The sequence below is a fragment of the Coniophora puteana genome (genome assembly GCF_000271625.1).
Source record: "Coniophora puteana RWD-64-598 SS2 unplaced genomic scaffold CONPUscaffold_1, whole genome shotgun sequence".
NCBI classification, from domain to species: domain Eukaryota; kingdom Fungi; phylum Basidiomycota; class Agaricomycetes; order Boletales; family Coniophoraceae; genus Coniophora; species Coniophora puteana.
The window spans coordinates 4,071,511-4,092,527 of record NW_006913053.1 but is presented as its reverse complement, the minus strand read 5'-3'; the positions used below and the strand labels follow the sequence as shown (position 1 = coordinate 4,092,527).

The window sequence follows — 21,017 nt, the reverse complement described above, 5'->3', positions numbered from 1 at the left end:
ACGACACGGTCTCAACAGCAAGAACCATTGCAGCGACAAGGTAGCGACAGTCAGTTCGGAGAAAGTGGAACTCCACAACAATCCCGGTGCGCGCGTCACAATTGGTTGACGACGAAGGTCTGCCTATGACAGTGCGATGGTGGCTCAAGATGCGCTTGCACGCATCTCGGGCCCACGTGGAGATGTCGCGTTTACAGAGGCCGACACGAGGAGTTGTTGGCAACGGGTTCAAGGTAACAAGTTAAAATGGTGGCGTAATAGAGCGTAGGGTGATGTAAATTGTTCCGAAGCCCTGGTTATCACAGTCGAACACGCTGATATAGGCTGGGATGGAAGTCGCGTGAGTATCCTTGTACTTCTAACAACTCACACCAACTATCGAGGCGTCCAATAGTGACATCCGTCACTTTATCTCTTATTTTTCGAGACATACACAAAATCTATCGCAAGAGGTGAATCGTTCTTTCAATTCAACAGTACGACCTCCTCCCTCGGCCCTGCCTCGGCCCACATGCGATCCAGCACAACACCTAGCCCTATCCTCTCTCTTGCAACTCCTTGTCCTGCAGCAGGTGCCATGACCATAACATACAACAAGAACCACGCGTACTCGTCCCTCGCAGCCCCCGGACGCCATAATGAGTTCTTCACGTAGTCGGTCCTCCCCACGACTGCGAGATCCACCTCTGCCCTCTGCGGATGCGTGCATGGGAGAATCACCCGGCCTATCTTGGTAGGGTTCGCGTCATGCAAAGCGTCGGAGGGGCCAATCTGGTCGTTTCTGTGGGCGAGAGTACGTACGATAAAGTACCGGTGCTCTTTCCCTGTAACTGCAATGCCCGGGGCGCTGGAATCGTCTTCCCACTCGAGAAGCACGCGCGCCACGCTCGTCCGGAAGACCAACGTTCCGGGGTAAATTCCACGCCCAGGCCAAAGCTCCGGCAGCGGGAGCTCAGGAACACTGTCGTTCGTTGGCGGTATGTATACGGGGTGCGGGAACTCAGGATCAATGACACGGCGGGGGGTAAGCGTCACATTGAGTCGCCTTAGCTGTAATTTTCTGCCCATAGCGAGGTTGCTTGAGGACCCACTGTCGTCTTCAACGAGGAACCAAGCCTGCACCATAGACTCTCCGACATTGCATTTACCCCCACCATCGTGGATGGACTGATACTGGCTTTCGCCCGTGTAGCGCACCTCTCCTTTCCACGCCGCCCAACTCCAGCTTGGCGCTACGACGCGTTTCTGGCCGTCGATTTCGACCATTCGTCGCTCATGGACTGCGTCGGGTTTAGGCTGCCAAAGGAGCACCGAGTCGAGCCCTTTTATCGGCATGCCGTACACGTACGCTCTGCTAGCATCGTCACCGGGGTCAACGAGATCAAATGCCCGAACAAGCATATTCGCGAGCCCCGAGAACGCGGGTACTGCGTCGCCCTCGTTTGTCAGACCCCTCGTTGCGTAAGTCTGCACAGCGCCCATGTATTCGCCCGCCCACTGCGGGTAGAGGCTGTTATCCCTGAGGCGACTCCGAGGAACCTCCGCTATGCGGTATGTAGTCAGTGGAGTTCGACGCATCGGGAACCTCGCCCATTGATGCTCTGGCGCAGGTACTGGCTGGGACATGAGCCGTCCAAATTTAAGCCCAAACTTGAAGAAAGGCTCAGATCTAGAGGTGGCGGAGGGTGATGAGGACGCGGGAAGAAAAGGGTTGGGGATAGGCTCAGTGACAACGTCCTCGGCGAACGTATCCTCGAAGCACTGGAAGAAGACTTGGTCGGGTGTGAAGACCAATCTTCGCGTCGCAAGCATCATTTCTTGGTACGTCCACCCACGTGTGTTCCATGTAGTCTGCGACAGAGCTTCGGGCGCCCTTGGCAGCGGTGTGCAGAGGTGAAGTCCTTTCACAACGCGCACTTTCTGTGCGACCTCGCGCGTGCCTGGTCGCAAACCAGGGAGAGGCGCAGCCGCTGATGACACAACACCAGAGGACGCAGACGAGGTTGCGAAGATGGTGATAGCTGCACGGAGGAAGATGCGGTCCATGACATTGATTTGAATCTTCTTGTCATCCCAAGAATCCTGAGCAATGCATAGCGCATCAATCCACAGGTACCGTTCTCCGAGAGTACGCGTGGTGAGGATAGCATCCGTGATAGCTGCCGGCAACTTCTCGTGCAGTACGCTTCCCTCTTTGCTCATACGCTCCTCGAGGTTCGCCGACGTCGTCCAATAAGATCCGTGGTTACAAATGTCCGGCGATCCCCAGACGTAGCTCAACGCGAGGTAACGATAGCCTACGGGCGTTGACGCAGGGACGAGCATCAACTTCTGCACATCCAACACCCTCACTTCCTTCGGAAGATCCTCCCTCAACGCCGACGCAGCCCACCACGGCGCTCTGCACCTTTCACCATGCTGCGTCTTGCATATCCGTGCCCATGTCTTGACCAACTCCATATCCACAACATCGCCCACTCTCCGCCCGTGCAACACCCGCTCTCGCCCGAACGCGTGCGCATCCTCCTGCATTAGCTGTACCTCCAGACTGAGAGTTTTGCTGGTCTTCCCGGCCGCTCGTCCTATTTCGGCAGGTCTGCGTGAGAACTCAACATGAATCCTATGCGCGGCATCGCGCTCGTCCTCTTCGCTCTGCGGAGGAGGGCCTAGGACATGGCCACATGTTATCGCGAACAGGGAGAGCGTGATGCCCGAGAGGTCGACGCCCGCGCATTCCGGGGTGTCGAGAAGCCAGACGCGACGAATGAGGTCGCCAACAAGCGAGCAGAAAGCACATCTTCCTGGAGAGGCGGCGCGCTCGAGGACGCTGGTGAGCAAGTCGTACGGCACTGGGTTGTGCTGCGAAACGCCGTCGCGGAGGATGGTATGGAAGTCGATGTCTGAGCACACTTCACATAGAGGTCCAGTTGCTGGGGCCTGAAGCTCGGCTAGTGAAGAGGAAGACAAGTCGGCTTTCTTCTGGGCCTCTGAGTCGTTTGTGAATGTCGATTGCAAGCTTTCAGAGGGCGACAGAGTGCTTCCTGCGCTGAAAACATGTCCAAAATTACGGGCGATGCGTCGCATTGGGTAGTCAGCTATTGAGGAGACGTGTAGTGGTACTTGTTCTGGTATCGGAGGAAGATGTGTGTGGTATGCTCTGCCTAACGACGAGATGAGAGCAGTGAGAAAAAGGAAAATAAAACCTGTGCTGCCAGTGTTTCGCCAGAGGCGACGAGGCGTTAGGCGGTCTGGTCGTTCCCCTGTTCCGGCATTCTCCCTTCAAATGGAATCGAAAGTGAAAGTACTAGCATCGTACGTTCAAACGCATTGGAGTTGTGTGCAGTTCATGTCGAGGTATGTACAATTTGACATGTGGAGGTAAAGGGGGCGAAAATTAAACTCCGCTCGAATATTGCCGAGCGGACGACGTCCAGCTCGCTGCTGTACTTACTTACCTCCTTCTCTAGTACTTATCTCTCTCTACTGCAAAGTATCTCAATGACTGGAGCAAGCAGCTGTCTGTAAAGGTTTTGACCCACCAATAACGTGGCGCTCTCGATATTTCATAGCCTTGCAGTGTAGCTGATATTCGCTTGCTAATTCATGAACTCGTTGGCTATTATTCGGAGCTATACTGGTGACTATGATTGATCTTCTCCATTGGATGGCTTGCTTATTCGCTGTCGGTAAATTAGTAACCGTGTCGAAAACGTGAAGTAAGCATCGTGGGGCAGGATCGGACTATCGGTGACCGTGAGGCGTCGCCACGGAACATGACATCGGGCACGAATGAAAGGTCTTGCCAGTTGCACATCAGTCTTCGTTACCTGACGTAGCTTTAAGCGCCCACAAACGCGACTCAGATGGAGCCGTGCTGTGCTCTTGAATCTGCTGGCGGTAAAGTGATATTAGACGCCATCGCAAAGCACCGGTTTCAACTATCAAAGGTCACCTCGGCGCTAAAGCTCGAGCGCATCTCGAGCGTGTTCCTACCACCAACGCCTCAGAAGCAAGGCTGCGTCAGACCCTGTGCTCAGGTAAGGTGCAACGCCATGTCTCGACTTGGCTGAAGGCTGATCTGACACCTACAGATGCATACATCCCCAAATTCTACGCAAGTCTTATTCAACCAAACCGACACACCTGTGCAACATGAAACTCGTTGATATATCATTTCAGGATGTCGGGAACGCCAGCCTGAAAGTTGTTCAACATGTATTTTGAAGTGAGTCTCTTTCAGATACATTGTCACCAGCGCTCAAGCCTGAGATTGACACCGAGCTCGGTGTTCCGAGTTTGTGAGAGGGTGTGGAACATCTAATTGCGCCGAGCACCGCTATAAGCTATGAATCGATTTCGTAATGGTGCGAAACAAACATTGTCATCCACTCTGAGGCTGTGATCCTCGTGCTGTCCTGTGGGTTTCCAGTTCACCGTCGTCGCTATGTCGTGTGCAAGAGTGACAAAGCCCTTCACTTTATGATCATAGTCCAAAGTTCCTGGGTGTATAAAAGGTGTTGTGGTCTTCTATTCTCGTTAACAATCCTCACCATTCATAACGACGTAAATCATGCAGTACCTTACCTCAGCCCTCTTGCTCGCCACTGTGTCCTTTGCATCTCCGCTGTCAAACCAGCCCCCTACCTCCTCATCTCTCAGCAATATTTGGCACATACGAAGTCTACCAAGGCACATGGGCTGGAGCTGTTTTGCAGAAGGGCGCTGTGAGCATCGGTTAATTCACAAATGAGAGCTACACTGACCAATATTTATATAGAATGCCTTCAGCGAAGTTACCGGTTCATTCAAAGTCCCAAAGCCAACGGGCTCAGGATCGGCGGCCATGTGGGTGGGCATCGACGGCGTCGACTGTTGTGTCATTCTGCAAACGGGCGTTGATGCTACGATCAACAACAATCAAGTTTCATACTCGGGTGTGTACGATTCCTGCTAGCCGTTCTCCTTTGAGCTGATATGTTCTTCACAGCTTGGTATGAATGGTTCCCGGATCCCTCCCACACTTTCGACAGCATCGACTTCGCTGCAGGCGACGACGTCACCCTTGCCACGACTGCACACTCGACGACCAACGTCACGGTAATGATCGAGAACAAGACGAAAAACCAGAATGTGACGCACGAGGTCAGCTCTTCGCATGCGCTGTGCCAGAAGGACGCGGAGTGGATCGTTGAAGACTATTCTTCCGGCGGTGACACCGTCAAATTCGACGACTTCGGTACGGTAACGTTCACCGGGGCCCAGGCGACCACAGGCTCTGGCACAGTTAGAGCCGACGGTGCGACGATCTACGGTATCAAGGATCAGAGTGGAAAGGTTTTGACACAGTCTTCGGTGTCGAACGGAAACGTCGTCATCAAACACACATAAATGTACAGACTGACACTACAGTGTTTACCACCGGACGTTCATTCCTCTAAGTTACGACGCATCCCTCCTTCATATACCAACATACAGACTTTACTTATATACTCGTCTTGTGACCAAATATAATTATTGACGTCGAATACATAATCATATGACCTCTACGCTCTGACAACGTATCAGTCATTGTTTAGGTCAAATGCTAACTCTCGCTGCCCATGCTCGCCTCTCAATATCAATGGTCATCAATCCAGAGCCGCGTAAGGTCCACGCGACACTGCGTTTCTCATTCGGTATTTCCGCGGCTATGTGCAGGCAACGTCAGGTCATACTACAGCCATCTGGGTCGTCAGTAATCCAGTAAGTCGTCCAAAATGAAAGGAAATCTTGTAGATCATAATAAATATACGCCACTATCCGAAGAAACAAACATCCTATATAGGACTCTACGAGTGCTTGATGATTACGTTCCCGTTCGATACTGAAGAGTGCGTGAGCTGCGTGCCGTTGTGAGAGATATCCCAGATCTGGGCACCGGCGGGGCCAACCGTGCCAGAGGCAGTCGTCGCGACGTTGTTCGTGAAAGTTACCGTGCCGAAGTTGTCGAACTGGACGAGGCCGCCGGACGAGTAATCTTCCACGATCCACTCCGCATCCTTCTGGCAGAGAGCGTGCGAAGAGCTGACGTCCGAGGACACCTTTTTGTTCTTCGTCTTGTTCTCGATCGTCACCGTGCCGGTGGTATTCGAGTGTGCAGTGGCGGTGAGCGTGACTTCGTCTCCGGCGGAGAACTCGATGCCGGTGAAGACGTGCGAGGGGTCGGGGAACCACTCGTACCAAGCTAAAGGCTTGTGTAAGTGAAACAATTACATACTTTATCGACAAAATTACTCACAGGAATATGAGACCTGACCGTTCTTGATAGTGGCATCGACGCCAGTCTGCAGGATTACACCACAGTCGGCGCCGTCAATGCCCACCCAAATGGCAGCAGAGCCGGAGCCAGTAGGCTTGGGGACTTTGAATGAGCCAGTAACTGCTTTGAATGTATCCTGAAAGGATGGGTGAGCATATATTCCGCTTTTTAACATGTATCTTGTACGAACCGCATCCTTGCGCAGAACGGCGCCAGCCCAGTTGGACGATAGTACCTCATAAGTAGCATCGCTTGGCGCGGCAGCATCGACAGGAATAGCTGCCAAAGGCGTCGCGACGGCAGCAGAGGCCAGAAGGATTGTAGCGAGGAAAGAAGCCATAGCCTATGAGTGCGGTCGAGGAGAAGAGGCTTTGGGGAAGGGAACAAGATACGCTCGAAGGTTCGGTAGGCCAAGGCTTTATGACACCCAAGTTCACGAGGTGCCGTTCCTGACCCCATGTTCGCCATCAGTATTCCGGTGTACTCGACAGCGAGCAGAGTGCGGCAATCAGCCATGGCGTGCCACCTTGTGCGAGTGTTGAGAGGGCTCGACAGCCATGCCAACAAGTAAGTGAATGCTCGGGCGGACCCAAATCCCCGGAACCCCTGGCTGCATTGTCCAGGAGAGCATGGTAGCGATATGTACTTGTCGACGTCGCACGAGTGGCCGAGTGCCCCGAAGTTAGTATAAGGTACGTGCCTTCAACTGCATCATGAAAGCACGTCTCAGAGTGTGATGTGTTGCTGGAGAGATGCATTACTGGTCGAGATTAATCTAGCCAGATTGGCCGGAGAACAATCTTCTGACATGCTGTGTGAGAGGGTACGTGTGGAAACGACATCAACTCTACGAGAGTACGAGACGATGAGAGCTGTGCTGGCAATTTGATGCCACGCAGTCACCTTCTCGCGTTTGTGGTACCGCCGGTAAATGCCGCTCAGTCCATGAATGCATGACTCCATGGCCCGCACTCAACATTTGTCATACCGTTCTCTATCTTTATACGGTGTCACGGCTGTCCCTAACATTATCACTAAGGCATACTCAAGTACTCTGGCCGGTATGCGCTTGATATGTCGACTCGAGTATCTAGATGGCCACTATGGGACATCGCGTCCACCCTCGCCTTGAAAACTTGAACCTCGTGAACGCGATCACCGTGCCCGTGCGAGGCAAGATCAATCTGCACCCGCACTCGGCAAAGCGAGTAAGTCCGCTCCTCCGTTTCGCTGCAATGTCCACTCGTACGAGACTCGATCATCGTTTCTAAGCCCTCCAGCGAAGGCGATTGAGTCAACGAGAAACCCAGACGTAGGGTTTCTAGGCCCTGGACCATGGATAATACGGCACCACCAACATAAATAGTGAGCCTACGCATTATCTCTCGACATGCCGCCTCTGCATAGGGATCGAAGAATGAAAACTCTTTGAGGTCAGGTGAGAGCAGGAGGATATCGTGCAGGTCTTCTTCAGCAAACGACAGCTGCCAAATGGTGAGCGCCTGTAACGAGCACTTGGACCGTATGAGCAGGTTCTTGAACAGGCTCCCGTGCCATAATCTCAGTTCGGGTCGGAAGATAGCGAAACTGTCAAGGTGGAGACACTGAAGTTGGGGGAGGAAGAGGCCATCAACGAAGCCTGCCGCCATCGGAGACGGATGTGTGCGACGTAATCGAAGGGTCGCGAGGTGAGGGAGAACCACAGGGCCTTGGGGAGCATACCTTCTATGGCTCCATGGAGATCCAATGTCGTTCAGCGAGATGCTTAGGATGACGAGGTTCTGAGCATGGATGACCTGATATGGAGTAAGGTAGTGACTCGTGTTAGTCGCTGGGCTCTCCCATGCGACGGACAGCGCCTCGAGTTGCGAGTAGATATTGGGATGGAAGGTAGGATTATCGAATGACTTGATGGTCGGTGGAAATCCTGACGTAGTCAGAGACCGTAGACGAGGGACTCTATCGGGTACAATTAATGCATCTACATTGACGAAGCTTTTCCCCAGAAAATCAAGGTCAAGTTCAAAGTCAAGAGACTCAAGACAAACAAGTCTCTGTCGAAAGACGGGCCAGAATTCCTTCAGGATGATGTTCGAACCCCGCAGCTTGATGCTCCCCCATCGATGGGCATGTAAGCAGAGACTGTCGACGATTCGAGAAAGCTGATTCGGAGGGAAATTGCCTGTTTGAATGAACGAGATTGAAACAGGAAGAGAAGACGAGTAACGGATCCACATATCCATGATTGCGAGCACTTCGTCGACGAAGTCCTCCCACCAGATAGGCGAACCAGGTAAGTGTATACACAAAGACGTCCACAGTGATGGGGTCGCATGTAGTAAAGCGCGCCAGGCGCTGCAGACGTGACCGAGAAGCAGCGGAGCTTCGCATGCGGATGAACGGCAGACTGTGTCATGTGGTATACAGTGCTGAAAGACCTTTGTGATGACCTCCAGCGGTACCCGGCTGGCGGCAGGAAGCGCAAGATTAGCTTCAAGGATGCGGGCAACTGCAGGCTTCGTGGGAGTCAGCGCAGGTCAGAGAAGGTGCCAGAAGGAAGGTCGTACTGGAATCCATAGGTTCTCCATTGAAGGACTAGCCAGAGTCAGCGCAAGGCGTGTGTTTTATATATGGATGGCGCGAGGCCGCACCCAGTCATTCTGTCCCTCAACTTCCCGATGGGTTAGAGAAGCCTGCCTCATGGTCGCGAAGAGCTATGGCGGAGGCCGCTCATTGAGCACCTGAGCTCGCCTACAACCATTCCCCTTTTCTAGCAGCTAGTCTCATGATGAGTGGATTGCAAACAACACCAGTCGTTGGGGGCAAGAGTTGTTAGAAAGGTGCATATACATTGACCACATCATAGTCATGCTTAACATACGTTGCAATAATGTTTACCCGAAACGCTGCTTCGCAAGCTGCTGGAACATATCCATCGTTGCCTTTTCCTTCTGGCGCAAAGCCTCGCTGCGCTCACCAGCAACAGCCCTATCACCCACTTTCTTGTCCTCGAACCGTTTCCGAGCAGCGTCACGGCGAGCAATCCTACAGTACTCGCTAGTCAGAAGTATCGCGCGAGAGAGGGGGAGAACAACGCACTGATCCCTGAAGCTATCCCCACCTCCCATAAGCGTGCCCTCATCAAGCTCGAGGCCCTCGTCTCCCTTCTCCCGGAACGCACGGTCGTTGTCCCTCTGCGCGCGCTTCTTCTCTAGCATGCCCTCGCGCCCAACCTCCTTAGGCCCAATTGCATCCTCAACGCGGTCCTTCGCTGCTTTCTTGTCGCGCTTGCGCTTGTAGTCCCTCTCAGCGGCCGCATCCTCCACCGCGGCTTCGCGCGCGAGGATCGCGTCCTCCGCAGACGGCAGGGTGGGGCCCTGCCGCCGGCCGCTGCCGGCCGCTGATGCTGAACCGAATGCACCGGTGCGGGAAGACCGCGAGCCGTGAGTGGCTGTGTTAACTTCATCGTGGATGGCGCGGAGGGCGGAAGCATCGGCTGATGAGGTCTTGGAGGTGAAGGACCACTTGGATGCGGTTTGGTTGGCCGAGAATGGCGCGTCGGTGGTTGAGCCGTCGTACAAGGAATCTGGAGGGGTGTATGTGTTACTCTTGGAATCTTAAATCCACGTTAAGCAACGTACCTGGTAGTTTGCCCTTGTTCCAAGCCTTCATTCAATATCAGGAATAAGCAGCATGTACCATCAAGCGAACATGAAGCAGTACCTTCACAAATTTCCGGAAATAGCTGAACGAACATGAGAACGGAGTGAAGCAACGAGATCCCACGAGCTCACCTCCTAGCCTTTTCACCCGAGAGCTCATCGAAATACTATCGGATCCCGAGACCAAGAGTATGCCGCCGTATGCTGCACTCTCAGTACATGAACGCCTCACATTCATTGAAACGTGAACGAACCCTGTCCTTTTCGTCTTTGAGCCACGCTCTGAACTCCGTGTTCTTCAGGAAGTAGTCCGACTCCGAGATAGGGTCAACACCAGGTGGAAGACGTGTTGTGTCCGGCGAGCGAGAACGGGAGTCGCGCTTGCGACGACTTCGACTATCCCTGCTACGGTCCTGGTCATGATCCCTTGCGGGTGAACGAGAGCGCGAAAGGTCTCTGTAGCGGTCGCGGCCAGACGGCATAGTGTAAGTGTGATGGTGGTTCGAGAGTGAGAAAGCAAACAAATTGACGCGCGTCACGCTTTACAAGAGTGCGACGACTCACACGTTCCCCGCGCTTTGCTATGCATATCTCTCTCTACGCTTCATGATTGCATAACACGACTACTGCCTGTCTGGCTTGTGAACTTAGAGAAGGCACTGCAGTTTCACTGCGCACTCGTTCATACGGACAATTTCATACATCGAAGTGATAAAGTCGACCTAACGCTGCCAAGTAGCTGCGTCCCTTCAGATGGCTGGCCTTGGGAAAACGGGAACTCCTGGGGTTCTATCTTAATCTCGAACTCGAATAATGTATCGCCAACATGGATGTTGTCATGATAATTGCATGGAGGCATGAAAGCAGTAGAAAAGTCGCAAACATATAGGTACGCCTCATACGATATGCACGTAAAGTAACCCACCCCATTTAAATCGTCGTCTCGTATGGGACAGGGCGCATCGTCTGCGGTGCGTTTTGGGCGATGGTGACGGTACGGGCCTCCCGTGGGAGGACGTGTTGCCGCTTGAGGCTCACGCGCTCTATGAGCAGCATCTCTCGTCAGCACAAAAGGGGACACAGTTATGAGAGGAGGAAGGGAGGCTCACCGCCAGTTTCCTTGGCCTTGACGTGTGCGTCGTGGTTCCGCTTGACGCGGTCGAGGAACTCCTGTCGGCATTTCGAGTGCCTCACGTGCTCGACACGGAGGTTAACGCGCTTCTCGAGGTAGCGGTTGCCGACGACCTTGTAGACGATGACGCCAACGGCGTGGGGGGTGACGTTGTAGACGATACCAGTCCGGCTGAACGAGGGTTGGATTTACAGTAAGCATGGAAGATCAGGAAAGATCATAGCTCCTGTACGCACCCGTGGTAGTACTTGTGGGGCATGCCCTTTTGCTGAGCGGCGTTGGCCTTGATATCAACGATGTCACCGACACGGTAGGTGATGAGATACGTCGAGAGTTTGATAGGGCCGTGCTCTGCAAGACCGTAACATAAGCGCAAAGTTCTCCCCTCAGTAGATTAGCCGAGGGGTGACATACGCTTGAAGCCGCGCTTGAACATGTCGCGCGTGCGCGCGCGGTAACCGAAGGAGTGCGGCATATTGACTGATGTGTTGAGGAGCGGGTCTTGAGGACGGCAGCAGCGACGCTGGGATACTTACAGTGTCGGCGGCGTCGATAACGGTTACACCAAAGTTGGGTACCGGCCATTCCCGGGTGGCTGCCAAGCAGCTGTACAGCTGTGGCTGCGCCGCCACCACCCACCTAAGCAAGTCCACCTGGTCGCGCCTCTGAACCCGTCAAGTCCTCCTTCAAGAAAATGCCCAGGTATGTGTTCTCACTGCCGCCTCGCTCCCCGATCGCGCTGATGACCGTCTTGCAGGGCCCCGAGGAATCATAGCAAGACGTGAGCACCGTTTTCTTCAAGATCCACATTGCGTGGAGGGATGCATCGAGCTGACCAAAAGCCGTGCCCCATGTTTATTTTTTGAACAGCTACAAGGTCCCCCGTCGACCTTTCGAGTCGGCTCGTCTCGATGCCGAGCTGAAGGTGCGCCCTCCATATCCCCTTCATCCCCTCCCAAGCGCTCACCTAACGTCACCCCAGCTCGCTGGCGAATACGGCCTGCGCAACAAGCGCGAAATTTGGCGCATTGGTCTTGTCCTCTCCAAGATCCGTCGTGCTGCCCGTGAGTTGCTCAAGCTCGATGCCAAGGACCCCAAGCGTCTCTTTGAGGGTAACGCCCTCATCCGCCGTCTCGTCCGCATCGGTGTGCTCGACGAGACCCGCATGCGTCTCGATTACGTGCTCGCCCTGAAGGTCGAGGACTTCTTGGAGCGTCGTCTCCAGACCCAGGTCTTCAAGACTGGCCTCGCCAAGTCCATCCACCACGCCCGTGTCCTCATCAAGCAGCGCCATATTCGGTATGTCCTCTATCTTTGCCCCGGCTTAGGCCCTGATACTGATGGCGTCATCCAGTGTGGGCAAGCAGATCGTTGACGTCCCTTCGTTCGTCGTCCGTCTTGATTCCCAAAAACACATCGACTTCGCCCTCACTTCGCCATACGGTGGTGGACGCCCCGGTCGTGTCAAGCGCAAGCGCGCCGCTGCTGCCGCCAAGAAGGAGGATGGTGGCGACGAGGAGGAAGAGGAGTAAATGTATTAACCCTTTCCCCGTCTACGTTGTTTTTACTATCATGTCATCATGTTATGGGCACATGCAAAACTCTACGCATGATTTATGCAGAAACTTCTGTATTCGTGACCTGAATGACCGTACAAGAGTGTATCTAAATACATGAGATAATCAAGCGAGTTGTTCGTAAGTCCTTAGTAGGGCCTGTGCCTCCTAGATGCTTCCCCACCTGCTCTCTGCATCCGACCGTAGCCGTTATAAGGCGCATTATACTCCCTAGCGTTATTGTGATAATTCCGGCGGGGTTCTGAAACGAGGAGGGAGTCAATTTGCCTTATCCTTGCAACAAGGGCGCCGTTGTCCACGAGCGACCGAACAGTTTCACGGTGCTGGACAGCCTACGAGAAGAATCAGCATCACCTCAAAAACAGCGAGGCCGTTACCTCTTGCTTGAGACCGATGATGAGTCCAAGATGGTTATTAGAGCGCAAAGGAAGCGTGATACGCTCCAGGATACCTTTGGCTTCTCTGAAGGCTTCCTTGACCTGCTCTATCCGCGACGCAGCCTTTGCGCAGTCGCGCTCAGGGTCCAGTGGACTTTGTATGACAAGGCGGTCCGTTGTAGGATGAGATATCCAAGGCGCGGAGGGCTTGGGCAAGAGCCGCCCTTCAGTGATGGAGATGTACGAGGTCAAATAGGGGAAGCGCGAGCCGTAATATTCAAAGAAGCCAAGTAGGAGGACGCCGAGTGTTTCGCGCTGCATGAAGTCGGTGAAGTCCTCCCTGGGGCGGTTCAGCGGGTTGAGCTGCGTTACGTTTGTGAGCATGAACACGAGCATGACGTTGCAGCAGTCTGGAACAAGGGAGAAGGGTGGCAGTCCGAATGGTTACAAGTCAATGCAAGGGGGTTAGGGCTGACCTGTATGAAGCTGACGACCATACAGAGGAGGACGAAGCTGTTGATGCCGCCGTTGCTGGCGCTGCTAAGCCCACGGCGTGAGAGGAAGGATTTGAGAACGAGCATGAGCGGTTTGAGGACGGGGTGGTCTTGCATATATTTCTCGACGATGGGCAAGGCTTTGAGGCCGTCTTCGTTGTTTACACCAATGTCAAAGCGGAGAGTACCTGGTAAGTAATTTGGTTGTTAATCATAGGATATCATGGGCGGAAAGGCAAGGAGACGCACATAGTTCGGGGACGGTTTGGAATGATATGATAGGTATTCGAGCCTGATGACGGACTTCGACGTCGGATGCTACACCAGTACGCTTGAGCATCGCAGCAAGCTGGAAGAGAGAAGTCTTGAGCTCGGACCGGCTGTCGGCATGCGGGAGAGAGAGGACGATGTCAACATCCCTGAAGGTGACCAAACAGATTAGCATTATACAATGTGAATACGTGCGGGCGTACGCACCCGCCCGGTAGACTCAAGCCCTGAGCTGCACTTCCGAACACGTTCACTTCAGAGCGGCGAAAGCGGTTTCGTAAAATGCGGTGCACGAGTGCGCGAACTTGTTCACGCATGTACTCCTCCTGCGAAGTGAGGCCGACATATGTGACGAACGCGGTGATTTCGTCGTGTAGCCTAGTGGAAGCTGCCGTGAGTTCTCGCAAGGTTCGAACAGGTCCGCACTCACCGCTGAGTCACGCTCTCGTACTCCGTCATGCCGATGTTGTTCACCCAGGGTGTTAGCCAGACCTGACCACCCTCATCCGTGTTATGCTGCCCTCTCTTGCGCTTTCGTGGAGGACGGTTCCTTGTGTTGGACGTGTCTGAGTTGTTGATAGACAGAGAACTGCCGGACGCAACGGGTGCATGAGGCCCGATGCGATCGAGCAATGATGCGGCCATGTCCCTTAGACCCGGGTGTCGTCGTAAAGAATGGAGTGCTCAAGACGGAGTTGTAAGTGGACGGTGGGTTCACTCGCGTTATGAGGTTGGGATGAGGTCAAGGGGCAGACGATCCGAAGTCCGACGTCCCTATCTTGCAGAGGCTAGCCCTCGTTAGCTTGCAGCCCCACCGTTTTGTCCCCTTCACTCAAGTCTATGCCTTTTTTTGCACCACCATAAAGCATGCTGCACCGTCTACCCACAGAACTTGCGTTGCATATCCTCGCACACATCCCGCTCAAAAGCCTTGCCAACTCGGCTGCCGTGTCGAAGGAATGGAGTCAGCTTGTTAGCATCAACGAGCTCCAGATCTACCGGAACGCGGCGGTCCTCCACGGCTTCGTACCACCCCAGGCGACTGTCGATGCCGACATTGCTTCCAAGGCGGGTGGATGGAAGGAGCTCTGTATGCTCGATTATACGATCTGTCGAGTAGCCCTGGTATTGATTCAGGACCACAGGTAAACGCGTCTTGCAGTACGAACGCAGCTGGCGCGGACACGCTCCAGTCACCCCAAAAGAACTGTCGGCGGGTGGAAAGTCGGTACATCGCATCAAGGTCGATGAAGAGCGCAGAATTGTCATCACCACCATCCAACGAGGAGGACTGTATGTCACCGACCTGGACACTAACATCGTCCTTTGGTCTCTACCGCGGGTGAGCATATACCCACATTCCACATGTGGACATAGCCTCGTCGAAGGGCCCATATGTTTACTGGTCACGAACTATGCAGGGGTACATCGCGGAGTTTGTACATTGCGAGTACGAATGTGGTTTTCTCGTGTTCACGCGCCCAGATAGCTGCTACGAAGTGTGGTGCGCGGTCGACCGTACGGACGTCCAGCCTTCTGAAATATTTCCTCCAAACGACTTTCAGGATCAAATCGCACAAGTTGCTGGTGCGACCCATGTCACCAGCCCGGCTAGGGCACGCTTCAGACCACATGCCCTGCTCCGTTGCCCTGAACCCACTCGCGCGCTACGCCTCTCGTACCCAACTCTTTTCGTCGCAGGCACGAACTCGGCATTTCTCTGGGATATCGTTTCGGGAACCCTGGTGCAAACCCTCACCGAGCTTCAGCGACGGCCTGGTAATCTCGGCATCGTTCGGTACGTCGAGGTTACCCCGGACTATGCCATTATATGCGGCTCGGAGTCGTTCCGAATGTTCTCGCGTGAAGACGGCTCGGTCGCGTTTATGCTCCAGCAGGATGACTTCCCAAAGTCGAAAAGACGTGTAATGCCAGCGGAGAACACAGCCCACGAGCTTGCCCCGATGAAAATTGGACCGGCGGCGAGGACAAGTGGCTCTGAAGAGTTCATGGCAGGTAAACCCCTGTTTCTCGGTGTTTAAGCAGAAGGGCTTACATTTGGTTCGACGAAGCCCATGTCACAAGCTCTGGAGATCTTATTCTGCTCACCTGCGGTGCCAATCTCATGATATACAGGAACATCAAGGGCATCATCAGCGGAGATGTTGGGCGAGATGCCTCCGTCTTGCGACTCGACATCACTTCAAAGCACATGTACTCGACACAAAGCGCGACCTACCTGGCTGTTGAAGGAAACAGAATTGCCGTGTCCACTGTACTAGTTTCATCTGTGCTACTCGAAATATAACTGACGTCATAATCAGCACGAAGGCATCTTCCTCCTCTCCATCTCCCAGGAAGTTGACCCCATCACGGGAACCGAGCCATCCGACATCGCCTCGTCCATCGCCGTCTCGCGCCTCATCCATTTCAAGAACAAACAATGGCTCCGCTTCGTTTCCTGTCTCCAGCTCACATCCCGCGGCGTCTACTTCAACTGGAAGCCTTCAAGCGAGCTGCCCGCTGCGCACGTGCGGAGCGGGCACCAGGTGGACAACCCGCTCGGCATGAGCGTGCAAATCGAGGGCGTCGGCGAGTTCGGGATTGGCCCCGGCCTCGTGCAAGCTGTGCAGGAGCATGTGGCAGAAGTGGATATGGATCTGGATGGGGAAGATGAGTTGATTGAGCCGGAGGACATTGAGTTGCCGCCGCTCGAGGGCCTTGGGGATGTGGATGAGGAGCCTCTGTTGAATGGGCATGCCGAACATGCGGAAGACGAACTTCCTCCTCTTCCTCCTCTCGAGGGAGAGTCTTCGGCGGTTGAGGTCAACGGACATGCGAATGGCGCGCACCACGATGACGAAGATGTTGATGTTTTGTTTGATACTGCGGAAGAGGCGCAAGAACTAGCTACTGGCCCTCCGCCACCCGCCGCGGGACCCCCTCCTATCCCTACCGCAAAGCCGTCTACATCTACCCTTCCTCCGCAATCATCGCCCGCCGCTACCTCTTCACCACCCAGCACTTCCTCTACCGCTGCCATCAATGGTACGAACGGGTCTGCAGCAGGACCATCAACAGCAGCAACAGTCGAAGAGGTAAACGACGACAGCGACACCGGTGGCTCTCCGGCAACGGGCATCACCACTGAAGAAGGCTCAGCCCCTTCTTCGCCATCCATGCCCGCGCTCATGGAGATGAGCGACTCGGACGATAGCGACTCCTTCGGCAGCGTCGACGACGACTCCGACCCACCGCCACTCGATGCCGGAGAGCACGACGACGACATCGTCAATATCATGGAAGACTCAGATACAGATGACGATGAAGACAATGGTGGGGCGGCGTTTGACCCGCTATGGCCGGCCGTGCAGGGTTTCCAGTTGAACAACGATCGTGAGTACAGTCTTTAAGTGCCGAGGGTGGAATGAGCTGATTAAAATGGTGTCGAAGCAGAGGTTCAGATTTTGCTGAACGAGTTTTTGTTTCCGATGACGCTGAGTACGGTGCATTGTGTGCTGTTCGACGAGGGGCCGCTGTCATGATCGGCATTGTGCGTATCTAATTCTCCCTTCACAAGTTACAAGCTCTTATTGATCTCAAATTCGCAGCTCGAAAGGAACATTTTAACGCTTGGTTTGGGCTGCCCAAGGATGCTCTGTCCTAAACGGGGACTCAGTGTTCCTCCTTCTTTTTGCCGTGAACACTTAACACCATATGTGCACAAATGACTATCGCATTTCATTTAGACTTTGGTAAAATCACCCCTTCGTGTAAGATCAATAGCTTGCTTATTGACTGCGCCGAAAACCACAGTACTGCGTACATCGGTTCTCGTCATGCAATGATATCCTACACCTTCGTGTGCCCGATAAACCCATGTACGCTTAACGCTACCATCATTCTAGCTGTCTTGAAGGCTGAATCCTGAGGTGTAATTCTGTTTTCATATCGCACATCCCTTGATTTCTGACCGACATTTCGCACGGATAAGTTCGCAGGTTTCTTGTCAGCTATCCCGTGCTTGTCAGTTGCAATGAACGTTTGACAGGACAAGCAAATCAGGGGTGATGGGCGTGTTACATTCGCCGCACTATTCCAACTCTAATATTGTGAGGATCAACAGGGACCAATTCATTTCTCCATCCAAAGCGTAAGCTAACCATCGCTAACTAGAAATGGACAGCGGCAGTCGCAAACGTGTGCTCACAGGCGCTCACGCTGTCCTGACGCTCCCGCAGTCGTCTTGTCAATCATCAAAGACGAATCTCCACAGTTCTTGATTTCATTTCACCTCGTGAATTCTTATCTGAGAGATAAACTAGCGATGTTGGTTCATCGCCAACCTCGCCCGAGGCGCCTTTCGGCCGTAGGACAGCTTCCGAGGCCGGAGAACTTTCATTTGCCAAGATGAAGGGAAGAACTTACCTCGAAGATGTACTTCGCCACCAACAAGAAGTCTTTCGATGCCCCTAGATACGAGGCGAACGCGGGTATGTTGGTATCTCCACTCAACGTCCCACACAGCAACTGGGAGACATTGGAAGAGATCAGAACTTGGCAGAGAGCTGATACGCACAGGCTACTAAATGATCTCAGAGAGGCAGGTCTTAAGCATTCAGAGCTACTTCATCTAAATAATCTGATCCAGATAAAACAACGATACATGGACGCTGTAACTTATAAGAGGAGGTTCGTACTGATGCGCCAGAGCGGAGCTGCGCAGCTGATGAAACAAACATCGAAGGTAGATAGCGAACCGACAGAGGGGGAGGTAAACCATCCATCCCCCATTCATCGCGAGATCGGGGGGAGGTTCAGCCCCCGGCGGCGCGCGTGTAGAAGGGTGTTGGAGTCTGGCGACCGCCCTCGGGGACTGGGGTGCTGCCTTCTGAGCAGTGCCCCACGATGATGGTTCTCCAATCGAAACGTTCGGGGGACGTCGATGGTTATATGGCGTTGCAGCAGCTGACTACGAAGTCTGGCCTTTCTTGGGTGTCGGGGTCAGCTGGCGCACGTCGCGAGACATCGCGTCAGGCACGGCGGTTTCAGAGCCAGTATCTGCTTGGACATATTGGTGCGCTATCGTATTAGCCACCGACAGCTCACGCCCCCACACTCTAAATTGGTCTGCGACCGTGGATGTAGGCGGGAACACAGTTAGGAAAGTTAGAGATGGATGCTCTTCTATTGACATTCAGTACATACTCAGTGGCAGTATTGATTCACGCATTTGTGTTCCCACCAGTGAGACAACGTCGCGCACTCCTCATCCAGCCGGTCAGTCGCATCAGACTGCTGCATGAATAGATCATACCATGGAGCCAGTTGCTTCGCTGCAAGGGGAAGTGATCATGCATCTTCGCGTCTCTATGTAGTGCTTCCCTTCTCTGCGTGTACTCGGAGTCTTATGGAGGCTTGGATGCAATCCACGAAACGGTTCTGAAACCACCAGTACCGTGACTCAGGCTGCACACGCTGCAAGCTTGTGCCGCTATGGCACTGTGATGGGTGCTCGCGCCTCTTAGTAAAACCTTGTGAAGTAATTATATCTGATTGAGAGGATACCATCGCTCATGCGTTGCTTGTGTCGGGCGTGGACGAAGAACCCATGTATCCACCTGGTACAATCTCATCAACCTAAAACAGAGAAGGCACAATTGCCACCATTGCCACTCTAAATCCGGTATCCAACAGGCTTTCGAGGTTCAAGAAGGAAAGTAGTTCATGGACATCGTTGCATCCAATTCACTAGCTAGCCCTCAGGCCTCAGGTCTTCGAGTACCCACATTATCTTCGATTCACAGATATAGCTGAGGTAGTTCATCTGGTCTCTACTCATGAATCTGCGCAAACGAATGTGTGGGTCAGCCGAGATATCTGTACCCATTTCAGCCAACGGTGTTGAAGTCTTTAAAGCCTGATTGTCGACGCCTAGGCCCGTTTGACACTGTAAAGTATCCCGGACGACGCGGACGCGCTGGTTGACGGCCGTCAGCGGCCGTCTTAGTAAAATCACAATGTTGATCTTGGCCGCGCAACCTTTACATCGTTATAAACACCGACCAACGTTCTTGCGTAGATTTGCGTAAGATTTTCCAACTTGAACTAGGTAATGTAGTAGCGAACTCCTCCGGCTCAAATGTTTCCAGCCCGCTTTCCTGAATCCGCTCTCAGTGGGTCCTTCTGTTGGTAACGACTAGTGCATGCAGACTATGTGCGCCTCCTCCCTCCTCCTCCCCCTCTTTCCTCCACGGCCGGCTTCTCACGACTATAGTGCGGTCTTCGCGCAAAATGCAACTCAAAGATCGCCATTGCTTCCGGGCCGTGTTCCATTCTCGAGAACTCAACAGCACACCTGTCTACCAGGATTCTCAGCATCATGCCAACACGCCAGACAGACGAACGGCGCCGATCGCGAGTCAAATTTTCGGGCGTTTGACACAGCGTTGGCACCGTGCCTGAGGATTTATAAACGGCAAGCCTCAATTGAATCGATTTACACACTTGCCTTTGGATCTCGGCTAATCGTGCCGCACAAGCCGCAGAGCCCAGGCGCTTTGACCTTGCGGACGCGATGTCTGGCAGTGCCAACGCCATCCTGTCGATGGCGCTTATCGTTTCATGCTCATTGAAGGGCTCACCGCCCCGACAGAAGAGCGCGCTAGTCATCGATGAAGCCATAATGCCCGACTTGGTATCCGTTTTGTCCTTGCGATGCCTCCTATGTAAATGTTTTCGGAGCAGCTGTCGACCGTCGACGCTACTCAGATGCCAGATCCTCTCTTTCGAGTTCAAAGCTGTCGATCTAAGGTATCTTCCGTTACTTGTCAACATGTCGAGAGGAAGGAAGAGAAGAGAGCTTCCAGTCTCAGTGCACTGTACTGTATGTTGCACTGGTTCGTATCCACTGCTTATCCACTCGTGATTTCAGCCCACGTCAGGATATACTCATCATGATGGTACATTTGAATGGCCTGCGGCGCCAACATATGGGTAAGGTGATGCTTGGCAATACATTGATTATCAGTCAGTCATAAAGCGAAGTCCACTTGCTCACAACGACTGCAATCGAAGGTCTCCATGAAGGGCTGATGACCTTGATTGTCCAGTTTCATTCGTACCCATAGTTGATAGCTTGTGGACCACATAGCCTCAGGCTCCGCGTTGGTGTCGAAGCATCTGTAAGATCATTCACGTACCTTCA

General features: G+C 53.5%; 9 protein-coding genes across 9 annotated transcripts; 3 read left to right on the top strand and 6 right to left on the bottom strand.

Moving 5' to 3' along the window:
• Positions 1 to 1,749: 1,749 nt before the first annotated feature.
• Positions 1,750 to 3,084, bottom strand: CONPUDRAFT_44995 (HET-domain-containing protein; the record flags this gene model as incomplete). The annotated part of the gene is made up of 1 exon (XM_007764295.1): positions 1,750 to 3,084. A coding segment is annotated over one exon (1,335 nt), but the record flags the coding sequence as incomplete, so codon positions are not given.
• Positions 3,085 to 4,843: 1,759 nt separating this feature from the next.
• Positions 4,844 to 5,542, top strand: CONPUDRAFT_161901 (Aspergilloglutamic peptidase; the record flags this gene model as incomplete). Its single annotated transcript, XM_007765670.1, has 2 exons — positions 4,844 to 4,934; positions 4,988 to 5,542. 2 exons carry the CDS (start codon positions 4,844 to 4,846, stop codon positions 5,386 to 5,388), a joined length of 492 nt encoding a protein of 163 aa, XP_007763860.1. The 3' UTR covers positions 5,389 to 5,542.
• A 252-nt stretch (positions 5,543 to 5,794) lies between these two features.
• On the bottom strand, positions 5,795 to 6,936 carry CONPUDRAFT_116544 (uncharacterized protein). The gene is made up of 3 exons (XM_007765669.1): positions 6,489 to 6,936; positions 6,278 to 6,434; positions 5,795 to 6,223 (listed from the first exon to the last, which is right to left on the bottom strand). The coding sequence occupies exons 1-3, from the start codon at positions 6,636 to 6,638 to the stop codon at positions 5,829 to 5,831; spliced, it is 702 nt and encodes a 233-aa protein (XP_007763859.1). The 5' UTR covers positions 6,639 to 6,936; the 3' UTR covers positions 5,795 to 5,828.
• Positions 6,937 to 7,307: 371 nt separating this feature from the next.
• Positions 7,308 to 9,000, bottom strand: CONPUDRAFT_161899 (uncharacterized protein; the record flags this gene model as incomplete). The annotated part of the gene is made up of 3 exons (XM_007765668.1): positions 7,308 to 8,807; positions 8,866 to 8,893; positions 8,950 to 9,000. The coding sequence occupies 3 exons, from the start codon at positions 8,998 to 9,000 to the stop codon at positions 7,333 to 7,335; spliced, it is 1,554 nt and encodes a 517-aa protein (XP_007763858.1). The 3' UTR covers positions 7,308 to 7,332.
• A 119-nt stretch (positions 9,001 to 9,119) lies between these two features.
• Positions 9,120 to 10,465, bottom strand: CONPUDRAFT_134541 (uncharacterized protein). Its single transcript, XM_007765667.1, has 6 exons — positions 10,215 to 10,465; positions 10,093 to 10,127; positions 10,022 to 10,043; positions 9,940 to 9,964; positions 9,398 to 9,884; positions 9,120 to 9,343 (listed from the first exon to the last, which is right to left on the bottom strand). The coding sequence occupies exons 1-6, from the start codon at positions 10,440 to 10,442 to the stop codon at positions 9,193 to 9,195; spliced, it is 948 nt and encodes a 315-aa protein (XP_007763857.1). The 5' UTR covers positions 10,443 to 10,465; the 3' UTR covers positions 9,120 to 9,192.
• Positions 10,466 to 10,637: 172 nt separating this feature from the next.
• CONPUDRAFT_141487 (uncharacterized protein) lies at positions 10,638 to 11,673 on the bottom strand. The gene is made up of 4 exons (XM_007765666.1): positions 11,507 to 11,673; positions 11,329 to 11,443; positions 11,070 to 11,263; positions 10,638 to 11,003 (listed from the first exon to the last, which is right to left on the bottom strand). Exons 1-4 carry the CDS (start codon positions 11,565 to 11,567, stop codon positions 10,891 to 10,893), a joined length of 483 nt encoding a protein of 160 aa, XP_007763856.1. The 5' UTR covers positions 11,568 to 11,673; the 3' UTR covers positions 10,638 to 10,890.
• Positions 11,674 to 11,735: 62 nt separating this feature from the next.
• Positions 11,736 to 12,785, top strand: CONPUDRAFT_116535 (40S ribosomal protein S9). The gene is made up of 5 exons (XM_007765665.1): positions 11,736 to 11,794; positions 11,850 to 11,873; positions 11,963 to 12,017; positions 12,075 to 12,391; positions 12,447 to 12,785. The coding sequence occupies exons 1-5, from the start codon at positions 11,787 to 11,789 to the stop codon at positions 12,622 to 12,624; spliced, it is 582 nt and encodes a 193-aa protein (XP_007763855.1). The 5' UTR covers positions 11,736 to 11,786; the 3' UTR covers positions 12,625 to 12,785.
• Positions 12,786 to 13,019: 234 nt separating this feature from the next.
• Positions 13,020 to 14,455, bottom strand: CONPUDRAFT_46792 (Nucleotidyltransferase; the record flags this gene model as incomplete). The annotated part of the gene is made up of 5 exons (XM_007764424.1): positions 13,020 to 13,409; positions 13,523 to 13,728; positions 13,790 to 13,959; positions 14,018 to 14,188; positions 14,241 to 14,455. The coding sequence occupies 5 exons, from the start codon at positions 14,453 to 14,455 to the stop codon at positions 13,020 to 13,022; spliced, it is 1,152 nt and encodes a 383-aa protein (XP_007762614.1).
• A 222-nt stretch (positions 14,456 to 14,677) lies between these two features.
• Positions 14,678 to 15,852, top strand: CONPUDRAFT_45080 (uncharacterized protein; the record flags this gene model as incomplete). Its single annotated transcript, XM_007764306.1, has 3 exons — positions 14,678 to 14,900; positions 14,956 to 15,152; positions 15,232 to 15,852. 3 exons carry the CDS (start codon positions 14,678 to 14,680, stop codon positions 15,850 to 15,852), a joined length of 1,041 nt encoding a protein of 346 aa, XP_007762496.1.
• Between the last annotated feature and the right edge of the window lie 5,165 nt (positions 15,853 to 21,017).